This window comes from Dipteris shenzhenensis, chromosome 13, assembly GCF_047967505.1.
Source record: "Dipteris shenzhenensis isolate YYH24624 ecotype China chromosome 13, Dip_SZ_1.0, whole genome shotgun sequence".
Classification (NCBI taxonomy): domain Eukaryota; kingdom Viridiplantae; phylum Streptophyta; class Polypodiopsida; order Gleicheniales; family Dipteridaceae; genus Dipteris; species Dipteris shenzhenensis.
Window position 1 is genome coordinate 46,546,146 of NC_141608.1, and position 13,635 is coordinate 46,559,780.

The following is a 13,635-nucleotide window of genomic DNA, read 5'->3' on the forward strand; positions in this document are numbered from 1 at the left end:
TCTTCTATGCTGGAGAGCATTTCTTTTTTGGTGTGTCTTTTTTGGTAAAGCACGACCTTCAACCTGTTGTGGCTCTCAATGATCGCCATGGTAGATGGATTATTGTTCAATGCCTTGTTCAAGGGGTGAACAGCAGCCCGAAACTCCATGCAGTTCACTGGCTTCAAGTGCCCTCCATGTCTTAGGTCTTCAGGCAACCTTTGGCTCTGATACCATGTGAGAGTGCAGCGGAAAATGAACAGCAAAAGAGAAAGCAAATACACCACAAGCAATGAATTGCGAAAAGTAAATAGAGATACTGCACATAAACTCAGGAAATGGCCCTCTACTGCTAGGCAAAACCTCCAAATAAGGGTAGTTGACCTATTTATAGGGGTCCCCCTCAGCCAAGCTGGCCGACCCAGTCTGTCTGACCAGGGTAGGATGGAACCTGACGAGCAGGTTGGGTTACCTGACGTGGTTGGGGGCCTGGTTGGCCCCCCATCTAGGTGGTGCCTATGTAGCACCTACATGGCAGCTCGATTGAGAGCCTGGGGCAGCCTCATACCCCTCTGCAACCTCCTGCAGCCTGTGTGCCTGGCAGCCTGCAAACAACCTCGAGTCCAACCCCCTACCTGTCTACTCCTTACACAGCCGGGCACACTCACAATGCAGCCCTCACTACTACTCTACACATGATACATACATCAGGAGATGCCACCTGTAACAAAAGTTTCTTCATATGTTTTTAGGTCTGACATTCAGTGGCATGTTGCCGTTTTAGGCCAACGACATACAACCATGCCTATGACCTCCCTTAGAATTTTGAGCTCATAAACAATAGTTACGGACCCGAAGGCCCTCTCAACAAGGAGTACCGAGCAGGGGAGGAGAGGCCGACGGCGGGGAGCTGTAGCGAGGACACCAGCATTTGCAAGAGGGTAAGATGCAGGCGGGGAGCTGGACCTAGAAGGAGAGTGGGTGAAGAGAGTGATGATAGCAAGAGGTGGGGGGAAGAGGAGCTGTGGGGTGGAATGCAAGTAAGGCAGAAAGGGTTGAGCTGAGGGTTGAGGGGGAGGAGCGGGGGAGCAAACAAAAGGGGTGGTGGCAGGGGTGGGGGAAGGAGCAGGCAGAAGGGATGGTGGCAGGGGCGGGGAGGGGTGCCGGGGGAACCTAAGTAGTAATCTTTGGCTCCACCTTTGGGAGAAGATCGAAGAACTTCTGCCTTTCGAGGGTGGCTGAGTGCTTGAGATGGGTCTCATCTATTTGCTCTCCTTGCAAGGACTCCACGTGGGATCTCATCATCGCTTGCTGCCTGCTCTCTTGCCGATTTTCTTGCCTTCTACTGTGGTACAAACCCCCTTTGATGGGGCAACCCAGAGGTTTTGTGACTGAGGAGGTTGTGGCTTGCGGCTGGGGAGTGGGAGGGTCCTATTGTTGGAGTTTAAGGACAACTCCCCATGAGTGAGCCTGCACACGAGGACATGGGAGAGTTGTACCAATAGCATAGGATGGGATCTGAGAAAGAAAAAGAAAGAAAGAAAGTTTATTAAAGTCTTCGGAAGACCGATGGGTCTATGAGACTGTGAAAAACCTGATACAATGAGTTGTGGTAGTGGAGCTACTAAACGAGCATCCATACCAATGCAGAATGCAAAAAAGCAAAATGGTAGTACTAAATCCTAAGTACAACATAGTCATATCTCGACTGTATATATCAATCAATCAATCTCAGCATCATCGTCGACATCATCATAACCATCATCATCATCATCATCATCAGCAGCAGCAGCAGGACATCAGGATGGATGAGGCTGTGGAAGTGGAGGCATGAGGTTAGCAATAGAGTGCTGATGCCCCCTCAAGGGTGCAGTCCTAGTACGTCTCTTGGTCGTAGCTCTACGTCTAATTAGGGCCATTGTGACCCCTGTCGGTCGAGCTCCGACCCTAAACAAGGAGGGGATGTCCCCAAGTATGATCTGTGAGTCAACCCTCTGTTTGAGCTATCGGGTCACAGGCTCCGGGTCACGGTCACGTCAAGGTCTCGCCTCGTGGGGGTCTATGTGATCTGGCTGAAAGAACTCTGTGATAGAGCTGTGAGAGGTATCAGTCGGGGGGAAAGCTTGCTCCTGTCTCCGTGCTCGGAGTATCCTATCTCGGTGTCTTAGCACCTCATGAATGAAACCAGCCAAACATCGTTGGTTTGGGTAGAGAGGAAATGGGCCAAAACCCTATAACTGTCTCTGAAGAGGTAGTAGAAACGCCCTCGAATCTCATAGTAAACAGGACATCTGAATATGGAATGCTCCTCTATCTCAACCTCCTGCATGTGACATAGTGTGCATATGCGCCTCTCCCTGGATAACCGCTCTGCTCTGCCGCTCTCGATACAAAGTCCGTGAGAAGAGATTCGGAACTGCCTAAGAGAGATCCTCAACGAGTGGGGTAGGTGAATCTACGTGTATCCTGGTGGATCAATAAAACCCTCCGTTGTGATATGTAAGAAGTGATCTTTGTAGAAGCCCAGCTTCACTGGAAGATCACTCGGGCCCAACCAAGTCCGGAATGTGTGTAGCTGTAGTAGATCCTCCATGATAACCTGGTTGACCTCGTGTGATAGGAGGGGAGAGAAAGGAGCATCCATGCTGTTTTGGAAAGGAGGTAGTCTGTCCATGTGGAGCCCTAGTCCTGCAAACCATCTCTCTGTGCGTGCATACCAACACCTCTAGTCTCCCCCTGCTGCAAGTGCCACATAGAAGAGGACAGTGCTAGCCATGGTATCCTGCTACGTCCGGATGTGTAATCCCCATACTCCCTGACTTGGTACAGATACGTAATGACCTGAAATGCAGCATCTAGCTGTAATGGGAGTGACCCAAACTCCGCCCAGATGATTTGGTGAGAAACGGATGGCTTACCACGGATCATCCGTGATAACATGAGAACCTGTAGCTGCTCCACCCTGGCCCACTTTGTATCTGACAAGTCTGGCCCCCAGCATGGACTGCCATACGTCCCTGCTGGGCAGACCAAGGAGTCAAAAAGCAACCCTTTGGTCCGTGGAACCTGGAAGTGAGAGCGAAAGCACTGCCTCTCTAGTCTAGCCAATGAAGCATATCCTCTGCTCAGGCGTGCGTGCATCGTGGGTCTCATAGTGAAGATGGGTCCAGAAAAGACGATCCCATTGGTTTTACCCAAGTTGACCTTAAATCATGAGACTCACAAAAGAACTATAGTGCGTCAAGGTGTCTTTGGAGTCCCTCTGCTGAGGAAGACAAGAGAGCCATGTCATCTGCATAAAGTAATATCCGGATCAGCGTGCCCGCGAGAGAGCAACCTGCCCCACCCTGTGCCTGCATCACCGTCTCGAGCTCGTCGATGTAGAGTCCAAACAAGATAGGTGATAATGGGTACCCTTGTTTGACCCCGATAGTGCTGATGATCTCATCTGTCCATCCAGATCCTGTCTGGACTCTGCCTGAAACTTGCTCATAAAGTGCCATGACAGCCCAAATGATCTCCTAGTCATAACCCAAATCCTGTAGGCAACATATGAGGCGGGCTCTTGAAATAGTGTCAAATGCCTTGCAGAAATCCACAAAGCAATAGTAAACCCTCTACTTCCGTACCCTCGCCTCCTCGATGATACATCTGAGCGCGAGAATATGGTCCATGGTCCCATGATCCCATCTGAAACCAGCCTGTCCCGCCGCTCTGAGTCCTCGACACTCTGCAAATCTGCTGACCTCAGAATCAAGTACTGATGCATAAATCTTGGACATGACATATCCAATCATAATGGTCCTGTAGTTCTCTGGGTTCATGGGATCCCCTGTCTTGTGGATGGGTGAGATAGTGTTGACGGTCCAGGTGCATGGAAACCCCAAGCAGAAAGCTTCATTAAATAGCTTGGCTAAAATCGGGGCTAGGAGATTAATCCCATATGCAATGAACTCAGTGCATAGTCCCTCATGATCCTTCGCTCAGCCATTATGATGTTTCATCACGGCATCTTTTACCCCCCCCCCTAGTGAAGAGGGTGCAGGATGTGGGGCATGGCATATGTAATAGGTTAGGGGCTGGCTGATTTGGAATATCATAGAGCGTGCGTGCATAATCAGACCATACCTAAGTGTCAGTGAGTGGTGGGGGGGACCGTCCCTTTAGAAATCTCCGCCAAAAGTCCTTAGAGTTGTTACTAAACAGAATGTTCAGTAGCTCCTCGGTTCGGCGCACGAAGTCAAGTTTCTTCCTGCGTACCATACGAGGTACTTGCATAGCGTCTTTGGTTCGCTCGAAAGGCTGTTTTTTCTTTCGAATCTGAGCTGATGGCATAAAGCCTTACACTCATCATCATACCATCTATTATAGGGTACGGTCCTAGGTGGTGGTGGGCGGGTGGAGCAGGTGGTGTGGGGGAAGGCGTGAAGAGCAGCCTCGTGAAGTGAGTGAGTGATTAGGGTAGCACGGTCCTCTAATAAGGGTATAAAGTCAATGTATGCGAGAAGTATGTACAGATGGCCAAAGTAAGTAGGTGAGTGATCGCGATCAAAGCGTATATCATGGTTGGTGGAGTAAGAACTCAACGGGGTAGAAAGTGATGTGAGGCAGGGGGTAGAAATGCTAAAAAAAAAGAAATGTATGATTAGCCCCTGTAGAGAGAGGTGCTACGGTAAAGTCAGTGATGCGAGATGTGAAGGTAGGGGATCCCATGATGTAGACCACAACACTGGAGCCGCCCCCATGTGGGAAGCAAGTGAAGCCATCTGAAGCGGGCCATCTATCAAGACCATTATAGATAATGAGATCATGCATCCGGCCGAGGTCTAATAGGGCCTGCCCATAAGATGTGAGCGGTCCTCTTCTGTCAGCCGAAACTCGTAGCATACCTGCCGCCTCAAGGTCAATGTCTGGCAATAGAGTGGAATCATCTTTGAAGTTGAGGAGTGATGCCTGACGAGCGCCTGTCCTCACGTTGAAGTCCCAAACTAGGAGGCGCTTGTTGAAGTCCCCAACTAGGAGGACTTCCCCTCAGCTAGAGAAGTCAATAGTGGACTAATAAAGAGCAGCAAATGGTGATGTCTCATCCTCCCCTCAAATATCTCTGGCAAAGCGGGAGGTCTTGGGCAGAAAGTAGTAAATTGCAATAAACATATCCCGGCTATCCATGTGTCGAATCCGGATCCAGAGAAACCTGGAGTGTGGATCTCTCTACTCCATTGAGATGGCCCCCAAAAGCGTGGATCTGTAAAGGACTGCAACTCCTCCTGACCCTCGAACCCCTCCTGTATCCCTCGTCTCATCTCTAAAGGTAGACTCCCATGTATACCCGTTGACTACTGGTAGTGGGCGCTCTGGGCAGGTACCATTACAGTTCCAGATGGTATGGGATAGGGTCTCAGATGTCTGGGTCTCATAGAGGTGGGTGCCCGACGGGGGCCTGTAAGGAGTCGTCCATCTCGTACTATTGCCCACTTCCCCTCCTTGTGGGTCTGATCCTGCTGCTGCAACAGAAAACGCCTCTCCTCAACCTGTAGTGGAGTGAGGTCCTCATCCATGGAGATCAATGGCTGGTCTCATAAGGCTGACCTACGATGTAAAGCCGAAAGTCGTGCCTGGGCGTCGTGGAACCGTATGATAAGAGGCTCTGTTCTCGGTTGGGGTCCCTCCCAACCCGCCCTGCTCTCTCAATCCTGTGCTTAGTCGCCCCTAGAGTAGTGGTCATGAATGCCTGCGCATTTGCCATCGGTGTAGCCTCAGTGTGGGGAATCCCACGTACTCTAATGTTGAGAGCCTTGCTGGCTCTCTGCTGCTGCTCTAGGAGGGTAGCTGAAAGAGTTACCCTTGCAGGTTCCCGTTTGGCTACGTCGACCCATCTGGACGTCTCCTCGATGGCAGGTCGCATGCTCGCACGATCCCAGCAGGGTATGGGAGCGTGGGCTGACTGAGAGGCAGAGGGGAGAAGAAGGTCGAGTAGTGCAGAACAGTGTATGAACGCTCCAAAGTAGGTGTCATAATGGGAGAGAGAACTGTAGCGGGAGAGGAAGGGAGAGATGGGAGAGATGGTGTCAGTGGCAACCCCTCTATCCTAGGGGAGGGTGGAGCAATCGATGTCATGGGTAGGGGCATATTGGAGCCCGTAGCTGTAACTGTAGAGGCTATGGGCGTAAGTGAAGTAGTGGGGGTGTTTCACCTGAAGCATAGCATAGCGGGGCTGCCACATGGGCAGCATGCATAGTCCTTTTGTCTATTGGATTTGCATTTTAAAAAAGGCTGTGAAAAGTTTAGATAAGTAAAACGGTGGTGTTAAGAATGACAATCAGATACCAACAAGTAGTGCTGATGCTTGTAATGGATCAACATGTAGTAACTGAGTGCGAGATCGGTCAGTTCTGATGCTGATCAAGCAGGAATGTTAGAATATGAAAATCTGCCCAGTTCTCCTTCAAATTGAGGTGATAGACACACATGGCCGAACTGGCAGGCAAGGTGAGTCAGAGGAATGGATATACTGGTCTTCCAAGCCAAGAAATCTATTACTCAAGTGGAGGAAAACACGCACTAACACCCTATGAATACACAAAAATATATGGTACCTCCCCTTTAGGATCTAATAACCTAACTCAGATCAAAAGGCCTATCCAGGGGTGTAAAAGTGGTCGTGCTTATTAAAAGATATGTTTATTCTTTTGATCTTAATCTAGATTTATAAAATTTTGTATGTGTATGCAAATACTAACATCTTAAAGTCAATGTTGTGGACGTTATCAGATCCTGGAAGCCAAAACAACATGGGGAGCTAAGGTTTCAGCGCCTTTGCTTGCTTTATTGTTTGGAATGGTGTTATCTGGAGTTCAGCTCATTCCAAGCACAGCACCGTGCTATGATTTTGTATGTTTGTCAACATTTTTAAAGCTCTCAGTTTTTTGTGAAATGTTGTGTTTTTGGGAGGGTGGGTACCGACCTGTGTGAATGTTGGTGCAATTCTCAGCAGGATGTCAAGTCCCAGCGATGCACTAGAATTGGTCGTTTCTACCCTTGTAAGTCACTTCAGGACGTTGTAAAGTGCAGGTTTGGTGTTGCTGTTACATGACATGTGCTTGGACGGAAAACCAGGGCTAGAACACAAGCACAAGTGCCCCTTTAGAATAGAAGTGATTTTAATTTGTGTACAGATGATTGACCTTATGCTCATTGTTATATGTGGGACAGCCGCCGTTAATGACCAGGTAGACAGTCAAAATAGGTCTTCATGGATTAACATTTTGAGTAGGAAGATTGGGTGCATAATTGAAGAATATTAGTTGGCACTGTTACTTCTTGCAAAAAAAAGAAAAGAAAAAAGAGTTGGCACTGGTGTGTGTTGGTTTATTTAAGGGTTTCACTCTTGCATGAATTGGCTTTGGTGTCAAGGTTTTAAACATGCAATGTTTGGTTGCAGGTCTGCACGTCATTAATGCCTATGGCTGTTTCTTTGTGCCTTCTGGAAACAGATGTTCAAAGCATTTTGACTGAAGCAGGTGGGAAAAGAGTGAAGAGAAATACTCTTTAAGAAGGTCAAGCATTGTATTCTTTCCATCTCTTTTCCTGAGTCATTCATGAGTTTCAATCACAGTTGCACCCCTTAGGCACCTAATCCTAAGCATGGCAACAAGCCTGGCTCTATTGTAAGCAGACTGGTCACCCCTTTCAGTGGTCTTTGCTTTCATTTCATGTCTTTGGAAGTTGTTGAAAAACAAAATTTTAATTTAAAGAAGTATAATTTCTAGTTAAATAAGGCTTGATCTGCATCTCCTTTTGGAGCTCCATACCCTTCTGAGATACTGACCTACCAAAGCATATATTACAAAAGGACAGCAGCAGGTTCAACCTGCCCAATACTCCAAACTTTGTTATTACAAGAATTTTCAAAAATAGGTGTGAACTGAAAGCTCGTGAGATTGCCTAGTCATCATAACCCTAAGGTGTTCATGTAAAGGGGAGGTTCATGGATGGCATCGCACAGTGTCAGAGTTTGCAACTGGATGGTACTCACGTTATGCAGGAGACAGCATTGTATCGTGCTCTTTGAGCTCTGATAGCACTTTGAAACAACCCCTTACATTGTCCACCCATACCTTGATGCATGCTGAACCATTTCAGAGGGATTGGTTCCCTTCTGGGATCCTAGCCTGATACGAGTGTGCATGTGCTGGTTCCTTTGTCTCTTTTCCCTTGGGTTATCTGATGAACCTAGTACCATGAATTCAAATACAAGCTGTACTTGGGCTAGTGGACAACTGCCTGCATCTGAGCTGACTCCAAAATGCAGAACTAAAATCTGAATCTCGATAGTACTGCAGAAAGGGGAATGCAACAACCAAATGCAACAGATGTCATGGGGAGGGATGCCAACCAGCTAGTTTGGGAAGAGCATGAGCTTGTTGAATACAACCGCAGATCCAAGTACCCGCACTCACCGTCAGGTGCTACCAACTGCTGCTAACCCAATCCCAACCTCAAACATGGCCTGAACCTCATTGTTTGCGAACCTCTCCACTACTCGGCCCGATCATCCTCGCTCTTGACCCGTGCCACACACCAAGCTTGTCTCAAGCCCATGGACTTTGGCAAGGCCGTTCACTTGCTGCTGGATCTTCATGGAGCAGGAATCAGCAAGCTGCATGACATGCAAATCCCTAGTTAAGCTCTATGGGCCACCCAAGCTCATGTGATGAGCACACAGGCTATCTGGAGCTGTGTCGAGTGGTAAACAGCCACACGTGTTTCAACAAAAGAACCTAGCATGAGAAGAATAGTCTCACTGAGTTTCAAGTGTAGAATGATGATTTGTAGCACAGACCACGCCCAATATCCCTTGGTGAACACATCACGTCCAGGAGCCTTGAACAACGAACTCCGGTACACACTGTGTCATAGCCTCTGCGACATTAGGCAATGAACCTTGAACATATCTGGTCTATAGCTCTACAACTTTGTTTTGCCTGTCAGACTTTCCAATGATAGGAGCTGCAATCAGCCTGCACTCCTGCCCACACGACCTCTGGCTATGACATGTGGGGAAAGACTTTCTTATTGTTAGAATGCTGGTACTATCCGGTGTTCCTGGGCAATAGTAGCTGCCTTGGAAGCATCTGATTGGTTAGGAGATGAGTCTGACTCTGTGTCCTTGTCTTTGTTCTTGGACCTCTCTTCCCACAGGCATAGCACCTCAGCCTTCCTTTCTTCAGAACTGCTGCGTATGCCTCACTACTATCATGAGACTTCTTCAACTTGACCTGAGATAACAAAACCATTTCCTCCTCTAAGAGAAGGGAGCATAAGTCATCAAGTCCAGCTGACTTCGTGACCTGGCACCTCAAAGATAGAGAAACCATGTTGTATTGTGGCAGAAACTTGGTTAGGGTGAGAGCTGTCAACTGGAGAGATGCTAGGGAAGCACCCATTGCCAGAAGCTGGTCATAATTGACCTTCGCCTTCATAAAGAATGACTGCATGGTACTCCCTGCGGGGAACTGAAGACTATATAGCTGTCCCTGTAACGTGACTGTGCGCATAGCCGAATCCCTTATAGAGATCTTCCAATTGACCATACCTCGAAAGCACTAGTCATCATTGTATTGTCAGAGAGACCTCCTTTGTGATCATGTGTACCAACGATAAGTGTGCCTTGGAGTCCAAGTCCTTCCAATCTTGGAGCTCCTCCTAGAAAGCATCCTCCCGGCCAGCATCCCAATGGATGGAGCTCTTGGGATGTTTGGGCTTTCGTTTGTAGCCCTAAACTATCTCTTATAGGACCTCGTGAATAAACCAGACCTTTAGGTTGAGCTGCCAATGGGAATAGTTCGTGCCATTGAGCGTGTCCTCCTTGCTCGTACAAGGGGGTCCCATGAAACTATTCATGCCTCACCCTGCTGCCGATCCTGGCAAAGAACAGCCCACTAGGCAGAGAAAAAGAGAGGGAAAGGTGGATGGGGGTGTGGAAGGGGAAAAAAAACAAGCTTGCTGCTGTCTCCTTCAAAGTGCCGACCCCTTGGCTGTCCACTCCCTGAGCAGGTGGTTTCAAACTTTAGCCTCAAATGGCCTTGGACAGGCTGCTCCAAACTGCTGCCACAACTCGTCTTGGGCAGGCTGCTCTAACCAGCTGCCCCAAATCATCTTGGGCAGGCTGCGCCGAACCTCCCAAGACGTCTGCCTCAACTCACCATGAGCCAGCCCTGCAAACACAGATTAGCCCCTTTGAAATGCGACAAAATCTACATAGCAATGTCCTCGATCTATGGCAACTCTACGCTCTTCTAATCCCTAGTCGACCATAACATCTAATACCATGTGAAAGTAGTGCGTGTGCAGAAGCATACGAGAGAGAGAGAGAGAGAGAGAGAGAGAGAGAGAGAGAGAGAGAGAAATTCTATTAGAGTCTTCGGAAGACCAATGGGTCTATGAGACTGAAAGAAAACCTGATACAAATCACAGTAAGGGTGGAGCTACTGAAACGAGCATCATCACCCGTGCTGAATCCTAAGTCTGATCATACATAATCAAATACATTTGGATGTAACAATGAAAAGAAAAGGACTGGAGCGGAGCAGAAACCTCCGTATGTCATGTCGCCCTGGCTAGTGCATAGCCGCCGGTGATGGGATGTTGGTGCCCGTCAAGGGGTGCCGTGCGTCTCGGTCTCCTAGATGAGGCTCGACGCAAGACTAGAGCCACCGTGACTCCCGTGGGACGTATCTCGTGTCTAAATAATGACGGGAGGTCCCCCAGAATGATCTGTGTGTCCCCTCGATGTCTCGTGTGTCGTGCTATGGTCGTCAGGTCGGGGTCTCTGTCACGTCTGCGGCTAGAGATGGACAATCAATGTCGCTCAATGGGAAGAACTGTGTGATCCTGCTCTGAGAGGCGTTTGATGACGTGGCCAAGCCCCGTCGCCTGAGTAAGTACGTGTCGGACCCCCTCGTGAATGAAGGCCGCGAGGCATCTCTGATCTAGGTAGGCGAGGAATTTGGAAAGGAGCCCGGAGCTGTCTCCGAAGAGGCAGTGGTAGCGACCTCAGATCTCGTAGTACAGTGGGCACCTGAAAATAAAATGCTCCTCCGACTCGACCTCCTGACAGTCGCACAATATGCATAAGTGATGCTCCCTATGAATCCCCTCTGATCTGCTGCTCTCTATGCGGAGGAGGTGTGATGATACCCGAAATTGTCCGATGGAGATCCATAGTGAGTGAGGCATATGAAGCTCAGTGTATCCCGGTGGTGTGATGAATCCCTCCTCCGAAATACGAAGACAATAATCTCTGTAGAAACTTAGCTTCACTGGAAGCTCCCTTAGCTCCAACCAAGTCCTAAAGGTGTGTAGCTGCAGGAGATCCTCTCGAATGACCTGGTTGGTATGTGGCCCGATCGGGAGGCTGGGTGGGAGTACCGGAGGAGGATCTAAACTGTACTGAAAAGGAGATATCCTATCGATGTGGAACCCTAGTCTCACAAACCATCTTTCAGTTCATGCATACCAGATCGCTCATCTTCCTCTGCTGCCAACCTCATGGAGGAATCAAGAGCCAACCATGGCAACCTCTTTCTCCCTGATGTGCAGTCCCCATATGATCTAACCCAGTGTAGATATATAATGGTATGAAAGGCTGCATCTAGCTGGAGTGGAGAAGCACCAAACTCGGCCTGAATGATGTGATGTGGTATAGACGGTTTCCCCCGGATCATCCGTGAGAGCATGAGGATCTGCAGGCGCTCCACCCGTGTTCACTCTATCTCTGACATGTCAGGCCCCCAACAAGGGCTGCCATATATACCGGCTGGTCGGACCAAGGAGTCGAAGAGAAGAGCCTTGGTCCGAGGGTCCTGGAAGTGGGAATGGAAGCATTGTCTCTCTAACCGAGCCAGTGAGGTGTATCCCTTGCTCAGTCTGGCCTGCATCGTTGGTCTCATCGTGAAGATCGGGCCAGAGAAGATGACCCCCAAGTAAGTGTATGAGGATACGATCTCAACTGGTGACCCACCAAAAGTAAAAGTAAGCTGCTTCCATTGCATGTTTGCTCGAGAGGTGTTAAAGATCATGACCTTGGTCTTGCCAAGGTTGACCTCCAAATCATGGGATAAACAAAAAGCCTGCAGGGCATCCACGTGTCGCTGGAGCCCCTCGGGTGTGGACGACAAGAGTGCCACATCATTTGCATAAAGAAGAATCCTGATGATGATCCCGGCAAGTGAGCAACCAGTCCCTCCGGATGCCCCCATGAAAGTCTCAAGCTCATCGATGTAGAGGCCAAACAGGGTCGGTGATAAGGGACAACCCTGTTTGACCGCTATGGTAGTCAAGATCTCATCTGTCCAAACTGCTCCTATCTGAACTCGGCCTGAGACTCTCTCATACAGTGCCATGACTGCCCAGATGATCTCCTGATCAAATCCCAGTGTATGTAGGCGTGTGATGAGACGAGCTCGAGGTACTATGTCAAAGGCTTTGCGAAAATCCACAAAGCAGCAATATACCCTCTCCTTTCGTGATTTGGCCTCCTCAATGACACTCCTAAGTGTGAGTATGTGATCCATAGTCCCATGGTCTCACTTGAAACTGACTTGACCCTCTGCTCTGAGCCCTCTCATCTCTACGAATAGGCTGATCGATGCATCCAATACAGCTGCATAGATCTTGGACATCACATGTCCAATCATGATAGTCTTGTAGTTACTCGGGTCCATGGGATCCCCTGCCTTGTGGATGGGGGTGATGGTGTTGAGTGTCCAAGTGCGGGGGAAGCCAAGGCAAATAGCGTCATTGAATAGCTTTGCTAGGATCGGGGCTAAAGTGTTGATCCCATATGCGATAAACTTGTGCATAGCCCCTTGTGATCCTTAGCTCGGCCATTGTGTAGTTTCAATGTCGCGTCCTTGACTCCCCCTCTGGTGAATAACATGCAAGTGGTGGGACGAGGTGTGTGTATGAGATCTGGAGTGGGCTGGTGTGGGACATCATAAAGATGGTGTGCATACGTGTGCCAAACTCTCGTGTCAGTGAGGGGTGATGGAGACCTACGCTTAAGGAATCTCCACCAAAAATCCTTAGAGTTGTTGCTGTACAAGATGTGCAGCAGCTCCTCATTTCGACGAAGAAATGCCTGCTTCTTCTGACGTACGAGACGTTGGTACTTGTGTACCATGTCTGGTGTGTTTGGGAGGTGACATTTGGTTTCAAGTCGAAGCTGTCAGCGATAAGCCTTGCACTCCGCATGGTACCAATTGTTGCAGGGTACAGAACCAAGAGGTGGTGGTCTAGTGGACCATGTGGTGGGGAGAAAGATTTGGAGGGCAGCCTCGTGGAGTGTGTGACTAATCAGGGCAGCACGGTCCTCTATGAGTGGTATGTGATCGATGTAGGTTAGGAGTCTGTTTAGGCGTCCCAGAGTAGGCCAGTGAGAGGCTGTGATCAAAGTGTATGTCATGGTAGGTGTCGTGCTTTCTATATGGTGTGGCTAAGCGTGGGGTGGCGATAGTGAAGAATAGGTATGTGTGATCAGCTTCTGGAGGGAGTGGTGCTACGGTGAAGTCGGTGATACATGAAGTGAAGGTAGGGGATCCCATGATGTAATCTACTACACTAGTGCCTCCCCCATGTGGGAAGCAAGTAAAACCA

At 49.0% G+C, this 13,635-nt stretch overlaps 1 protein-coding gene across 2 annotated transcripts in view; it reads left to right on the plus strand.

Moving 5' to 3' along the window:
* The window catches only part of LOC147895481 (uncharacterized), a 138,718-nt gene that overhangs the window by 15,437 nt on the left and 109,646 nt on the right, over window positions 1-13,635 (plus strand). For both annotated transcript variants that reach the window (XM_087384029.1, XM_087384030.1), the window contains exons 2-3: window positions 6,751-6,870; window positions 7,421-7,499. In XM_087384029.1, coding sequence (XP_087240155.1) covers window positions 6,751-6,870; window positions 7,421-7,499 — 199 coding nt within the window. The remainder of the gene's footprint in view (window positions 1-6,750; window positions 6,871-7,420; window positions 7,500-13,635) is intronic.